The sequence below is a fragment of the Coregonus lavaretus genome (genome assembly GCF_964263955.1).
Source record: "Coregonus lavaretus genome assembly, chromosome: 16".
NCBI lineage: Eukaryota > Metazoa > Chordata > Actinopteri > Salmoniformes > Salmonidae > Coregonus > Coregonus lavaretus.
Window position 1 is genome coordinate 34746567 of NC_140003.1, and position 7704 is coordinate 34754270.

The 7704-nt window shown below is 41.2% G+C and overlaps 1 protein-coding gene across 1 annotated transcript; it reads right to left on the bottom strand.

Annotated features, from left to right (window-relative positions):
- Window positions 1-5696: 5696 nt before the first annotated feature.
- On the bottom strand, window positions 5697-7443 carry LOC311143816 (NAD(P)H dehydrogenase [quinone] 1-like; the record flags this gene model as incomplete). Its single annotated transcript, XM_084179694.1, has 6 exons — window positions 5697-5996; window positions 6225-6326; window positions 6557-6670; window positions 6828-6958; window positions 7120-7284; window positions 7440-7443. 6 exons carry the CDS (start codon window positions 7441-7443, stop codon window positions 5697-5699), a joined length of 816 nt encoding a protein of 271 aa, XP_084035820.1.
- Between the last annotated feature and the right edge of the window lie 261 nt (window positions 7444-7704).

Below are 7704 nucleotides of genomic sequence, written 5' to 3' on the forward strand. Positions count from 1 at the left end.
CTTTCAGCAACTTTCAGAAGACTGTTATAATTGTGGACAGATTGGGTACTTTACCTGTGATGAAAATGAGTCGGGAGAAAACAACAGAGGAAGATAAAGGAGCAAGTGAAGATCACCTGTTAGTGCCTAGGAGATCCGGAAGGGGGGTGCATTGCTGAGAGCATCGATTAGAGAAGAAGACAAAATAGCTAACAGTTGAAACAACCGACCATTAGAAGTGATAGTGAATAGGGGAAAACTTATCTGGGTTCAGCCTAAAGAGGTTAAATATCTCACTAATTGATAACGAATTAGGATAGGGATTTGAGGTAGTAAAACAGTTAATTACTCTTAAGGTACTAATATTAGAAGATACGGTTATGGCAGTGTTGGGAAGAGATGCATTGTTTAAATTGAATTGTACAATAAGATGTACACTAGACGACTGGGTTTTTGGGAATCATTTGCTTAAAAAAGATAATATCATAGGAAGGATGATAATCTATTGTTCTGTCTATTAGACAATCTGTCTGGAAAAATAAAGTTAAAAGGGGTGACTATTATTCTGGGTTACATTCTTACACTAAGGGATTTCAGGCTAGGCTAAAAGGTGTTTAGTCGTTTTGCCAAGTCTGTGTGTAAAAAGTCAAAGGCAGTTGGGAACTTTCCCAATCACATATTCTAACATTTGGTGGTAAAGGGATTTTGTAAATATATCAGTGGAAAAAGGTTTAAAAGTTATGGGAGAAAAGATTAGATTAAAATAAGTTAGGAGGATTAGGGTTGAAGGAACTCTGAGACAGTAAGCTAAGTTTCAAAGTTAGTAGTAAGACAGAGAGAGAAGTGGTGAATGACATTTTTAGAAGTTTAGTGGGAAGATATGGTAGGAGTTTAGATCTGTTAGGGGCAGATGCATTGAGAAAGTATGTGTTGCTGAATGATAAGAAAAGATTGAGGGTGATTGAGTATCTATAGTTACAGTTCCCAGCAGGGAGATCAAGGTAATTATAGGGGTATTTTGTAGTTTGAAAGTCAGGGATTTAGAGAAAGGACTGAGATTTGGGGAAAAAGTGACACTAGTGGTGATAGATGGAAGTACAAGTAAAGAGTTCAAAGTCTTAGGGGAAAACTGGGGAAAATTAGGAGTAACTAAGGACATCAACACGTGAGTCTATTATAACAACAGTGAGAAGCAAGTTAACTCTTTCAACATTGATAGGTATTAAAGCCATAAATATATCGCATTTGGTTATAAGGGAACCAATACAGCACCAGTGTTAGGGAAAAATACTTATTAGGGTTAGGATGGGGACGTTCCTCCCATATGGAGAGATAATTATGGAGAATAAGTATTGTTATCAGGACCAGGAGTAGAAGCTGTTGCACCTAGTCAAAGGAGGGATAGTTTGTACAACGATATGAAGTGGAAGAGGTTAGGAGTGACTGTTCACTTATGTTGCGTGATGTTACGGAGAAAGGTCAGGGAGAATATATGTATACTTATCTAGTGCAAGCATTAGAAGTTGTTCCGGTTAAGAATTATGGGTTAAAGGGCTATGTAATTCGTAAAGTGATGCCTATAATGGAAGATTTGAAATCGGTTGAAGCTTCCGCAGTCACCGAAGGAGTTCAGGAAGAGTAGATTACAGTAGTCACTCCAACAGTAGATAATACACAGAGGATAATGGGAACTGTTGCACTAGAAGTAATTAGGGTTGATACAGCAGCTAAATCAACTACTTTAATGGTAACTTTGGAAGGGATTAGTGATACGATGGCAATAGCAAATGTAGGGAGACATCGACAACAACTTTTCTGAAATTAAATGGGGAATTTTGGACTCATGGGTTATGTTACGGATGGAGAGTGCTGTCAAGGATAGTACGAATAGGGTTAAAATAGGAGAACAGATAGTGGTAGAGAGAATATAGATTCATCATGGAGATACAGGATGAGGTCTTTGATTTTAATGACAGACAGGGAGAGGTATCTGATCAGTGCCGCTCGTTCTTCTGTTGTGGAAATTAGAGATAGATTAACTCATTCTGTAAGATCAGTGAGGAATCTTGAGGGTCCATGTCTGTTGAGAATTCCAGCACCAAACATGTTAGACGGTCGCGCAGCCTCTATCAGGTATGGGTCAGTCTTATGCTTTGTCATGACTGTGGTATTGGCAACAGTCATTGACAGATAAAATAATGTCGTTGTCAGAACAGTGGTTTAAGCCTAGGTTTAAGTGTTCTTGGTTAAATGAATTACCCTATGGGAATTGTTAAATGGGAAAGGAAAATCAGGTAACAATGGAACTCTGAAGTATTCAGGTGAAACATTGAGGGCTAAAAGTTGTTTTTGTTCTAATAAAACATATGAGGTAAAGGGTATGTTTATGGGAATATCAGATTGTGATGATTATATGATGACTTTGAATAAGCATGAACATAAGGTTAGAGATGACAAATATAATGTAATTTTTATGTACCAGTAAGTAGGAACAGCAGGACTTTGATGGTTGAACGATTAGCTTTTGACTGACAATGTAACTATTGGGAATTTTAGAGATATTTAGAGGGTTTGGGGTGATAAAGCATATATATTCTTACATTATGGATGAAGGGATTTGGTTACATGTCAACGTTGAAGCTTTCATATGAGGCTTTTACTATTAAAAGAGGAGTAGCACCGAACACAGATCAATTTGAAACTAGAGTTCAAAATAGGATGAAAAGCGACATGTCATAGGCTTCAAGCCTATCATTGAAGGATAAGTCTAAGGGAGAAGGGGGGACTTTATTCATGGTATGGTGTAACATTTGGGAAGATCATATTGATAAATATTAGTTATACTTTGAGTCCAGATAGTTCAGATAATATCACTGGGGTTATAGATGCATTATAAGGGATGTGTTTGGGAGATCTGAGAGGATTTGGTTGCAAGATCAATTAGGCCAGTAGGGGCAGTGATGGGTCAGATTTTAGTTTCAGCTTTGATAACACTGTGTGATGTTTGTAATTTGATACTGACCTTTGAGAAAGTTATGATATTGAGATAGGTTGGAGAGTGATGCCTGGAGACAACACTCAGATGCCGGTGTTGACTGTTCCTGATCTGGATAAAGATGGACAAGTGGAACTGATGGATAAATATCATTTTGATTATTTGATGATTTTTCAAAAAAAAAAATCTCAATATTGGGGTGATGTTGGTATGATTTATGAATCAAAGGGGGGAATAGGTTTATGTGATTCATGCATCATTTATATATCATTGTTATATTCCTAGTGGATATTGATGTTTAATTTGAAAGGGTTGTTTTGCAAAAGATACTGTTTGGTCGTTTCTTTTCTTTTCATTCCAGAAGCATTTGGGAGAACATGTGGAGATTGAAATACTCAAACAAAGACAATATGAAGGGACAATATGACTGGAGGAGATGAAACAAGGAGGGTGTGGCTGATTCCATCATCAACAGTCCATTGGAAGAGGAGACTACATGGAGATGAAGTGTAGTGGACTACATTCCAGTGTTTGCAATGAAATATAGACATGTGTAATACATAATTGTGTAATAGCCTCAGGGATTAATTTTGTAGAATGATGTTTGATGTTATTGAATACATGTGAGGATCTTAGATGTTTTTGTTTATTTCGGTGAATGCTTAGGGGCAGAAGGTCTAGGCAGGGAGAGTTCCACTTGTACGGTCCGGTGGGTTGACCAGCCTTGCAAGTGGATGTTTATGGATAGGATTTTGTTTGCAGGGGCTTACATGTGTATTTAATTGCATCATAGTTTCAAAATGCATTTACATGGTTAATGAGTTTATCTGGAGTACCGACGGTGGTTGCCTGGGGCAGAGGGACCGTGAGAGAATTTTACTGTCTTGATTGATATGGATGGATGGCTGCCGGACAGTTTTTGCTCTTACACTCCATAGAGATTTCTTCATATTTCATAGTAATGTATTCACACTTCATAAAGATAGTAATGTATTCACACTTCATAAACGGTTATTGCATAGAAAGGTATTTACACTCTAGAGGAGAATGTTTTTGGTTTAATGTTAAAGATACTCAATAAGATAAATTGTTATTAGTCATAATCCTATTCTGTTTGTTTTCGAGACGTTTAGTTCGTCTCGAAGGGGGGAATATAGTATCTGAAGATTATGCCTTTGTTAAATGTTTTTCATGAAGAAATGGAATGGTGTTTGTGTTGGTATCAAGAGGGAATGTTTTGGGTGTGACGCCAAGTACAGCAGACCGGAGGTGTGTTGTAGACAGGGGAGACTGGTGATTGGCCAGAGGAGGGAGTTTCATTGTTTATAAATAAGGGGGTTAGGCGAGGAAGACGTCAGAACGGCCACGGCAATCGGGGGAGCCGTTCTCCGGGTGTCATGTCACCTGTCATTTATGCTGTAACCTCGTGATTTTAATAAAAGCCTCTAACACGATGCAGCATAAAACGGACTCTTTGTTGACAGCAATAATGGCCACCATTCATCCGATACAACAGGGTCTAATGTAAGGTTCTACTGTTCTTACTTTCCCCTTACATTCAGCAAATTTGAATTGCTATTTCCTTGACTGGATATTTTCAACCAGCGCCTTTAAAAACTGTTAGTTTGTGTGATTCACACCTGTCCTTTAGGCTTCAAACAGCACCAGGAAGGTTTTTTTGAATGGATGCGTGTTTCAGCTCCGAGAGATCCAGATCTGCTCACCCTGGCAAGAGTACCCAAGTCCTCCAATTGATTGGTAGGAAGGCTATTCTCCACACAGTCAGTGTGGGAGAATAAGAGCAGGATGGGTCCAGGACTGGAGATCTCCCTTGACAAACATACCCTGGCCCAAACCCTTCAACCAGTTGACAAGCATGGCTACCTCAGAGCCTGTACATGCTCAAATATAACTACCCTTCGAAAATGTTACATGCCACAAACTTCAATTACACGTTCAGGGAAAACGCCTGGCCCTACAAACGCATAAGCTCGCCTTCCTGTGTTCTAGAACAGCAGTCCCAGATGAACCCCAAGCGCTCAGAACATGTTCCAAGTGCGCCTCTGCCGTGTTGGAAGGAGTGCGTTCAGCCAAAACAAGGGTGCTCCCACAAAGGAGTCAGAACAGAGGCCTCTTACACACCAAGCAGCCACAGATGCCAGGTATATTTGGGATCACTGAACAGTCACAAACATCCTAAACTTGAATAACAGAAGCAGCATATTAATAGCACAATGCATTAACTTAGTGCTGAAAATTTAAACAAATGACTAGCAACCTTGCCTGTGAGAAGCCGTCACCTACACAGACATTGGTCTAGGTCCTCCATCTCAAAGCTGAGGGCTTGGCAGGATATGGGCCCCTTTTTCTGTTGACCCAAACCAAAGCCACCTCTGGGAGAGGGGTTTGAGACCTCAAGCCAGCCCTTCAGTGGGAGATCGCATACAGGTCACAGCATGTTTAATCAGGCTGCTTTTGTAATGTATTGAGCCACAAAACTGTAATTACCATACAAGAGAAGTGAACTACACTAACACCTGAATTTGTCAGAAGCTGCAGAGGAGTTTGAATTAATCAGTTGACCAAGTATGAAACCTAGGTTAAAGCATTGAATAACAAGTGTGGTATTAAAGTGAACACCATTCAGTTTAAGGAAGCCAATCTTTATTTGTTATTTAGAGCATAAGCAGCATGTGTAGGGATGACAGTCCTCCAGTATCCTTCACACCCCAGCTTTGAGCTGGCTGTTGGGTGGGAGGGGCTTGCCCAGGTGGATTCCGACAGACAGGCCAAACGCATTGGCTGAGTGCTTCTCCTGGACATCCTCTTTGAGCTGGAAGCCCCTCCCACCATCAAAGCTGTCAGAGGGTGTGAAAGTAAGCGGTACTTCTCCCAGAAGCCCTTGCAGCCGTGTGCGCCATGCCTCCAGCATGCGGTCCCGAGCATCAGCGGGGATGTGGGGTGGAGCCCAGAAGATCTGAGGAGCCAGAACCTGGAAACCACAGTAGTGCAGGATGCCGTTCTAAAGAGAGGGAATTAACTTATTCAATAACCATGCTAAGGTATATAAAACATGAATTGATTTGTCCAACTGAAGCAGTCCTCCAATCGTTAAAATTAGCACTTTCCAACCTGGAAGTCAAACGCTTATAATAAAAGCAGACATCCAGTGGAGATAACATATAGAAAGCAAAAGCAAGTTGCAGTACAGCAGTCTACATGCTGGTAGTGTCAGCCAAGCCTAACATACCTGCAGTGGCCACAGGGTGACATTCATGTCTCCATTGATACCATTGGCACTGAACATAGACTCCTGGGATCCAGTGGTGAAGGACAGCATGGCTTTCTTGTCCTGGAGGGAAACAAGGTGAGGAGACATTGATATGAATGGACCACAGAAGAGGAACACTGAAGGAGCATGTAAACCAACCATTTGTGGTGTTATTAAAAGGCCCATTGCAGTAAATGTCTCCTGTGTCATTGTACAACAGCTGATGTAACAGTAAGAACAAAATCTGAGTCATTTCTTGATCATTGCTGGTTGAAAATGTAATCTACATAGGCCCTACATGCATCCCCTACCTTGAAGATGCCCTGGCTGTACCTCTTTTCTGAGGTGTAGGCAAATCCCAGTGTGAGCACCCGGTCCATCCAGCCCTTCATGATGGCAGGAACAGTGAACCAGTACATAGGAAACTGAGAGATGAGACACTAGTCAAAAACCAGTACCTGGAATGGGTGCATTTAAGCCACCATCCAAAAAGCACTAAAGGCTCTAAACTTAAAATGAGGTTAGGAAAATTGGCTTCATCAACGTACGCCTAAGACACTTCACAGTACTGCAGGAGATCACCTGGAATATAACAAGCTCCGCTTCAGAGAGTTTGCGGTGTTCCTCAGTGATATCAGCAGAGAGTCGGCCCTCCTTCCATGCCAGCATGGTCTCCTCTCCATACTGGAAGTGCTCAGCATCCTTCACCTCCCCTGATAAATCATAACAGACTGAGACTAAGCAAGTTGAGGTAGAAAAGAAAAAGCTCTTGCCAACAGAAAATTGTTGTGACCTTAAGCATTTAATAGGCACTCAAGCTTACACACTTATCATTCACTACTGTAATTAAGTAACGCATGGCTCAGTCTGTTACCAGTGATGTCATCAACAGTAGCAGAGGCTTTAAACTTCATGGCGTAGAGGTCAGACACCTCCACCTTACAGCCCTGAGCAGTCAGAGCTGTCACAGCTGCATCTTTAGCTGCAGCGTTAAATGACCCAGTACTCTGGTGGGCGTACACGATCAGAACCTTCTCAGCTGCAACCAGATCAGATAAGCCACATCAAAGTATTGAAGATAATGCTTTTCTTACTCAATGAAATAAACTCATTTCGTCTAGCATAAAGACAAAGTGAAAATAGCATCTAATCTGGAACACACAAAAGCGTTTAGGACTCTTACAAATGACTCACCCATTTTGTGTGGCATGGTCTTCTGCTTGTGATGAGCTAAGGGTCAAGGTGACTTGGAGGGAAACTAGCTGAGACTGACAGGGCTGAGACTGCTGCTCTTGTAATACTCTCTGGACCAAACACACCCTCTCACACAGCTGCCTGTCAATCAGCAATCATGCTAATCGTCTGTCAGTCAATCAATCAAGAAGTCTGTCATATCTCTTTCTCCCCAGGAGAATCTCAATTGATTTTGTTCGACTCCTCAGGTCCTCGTGGACTCCCA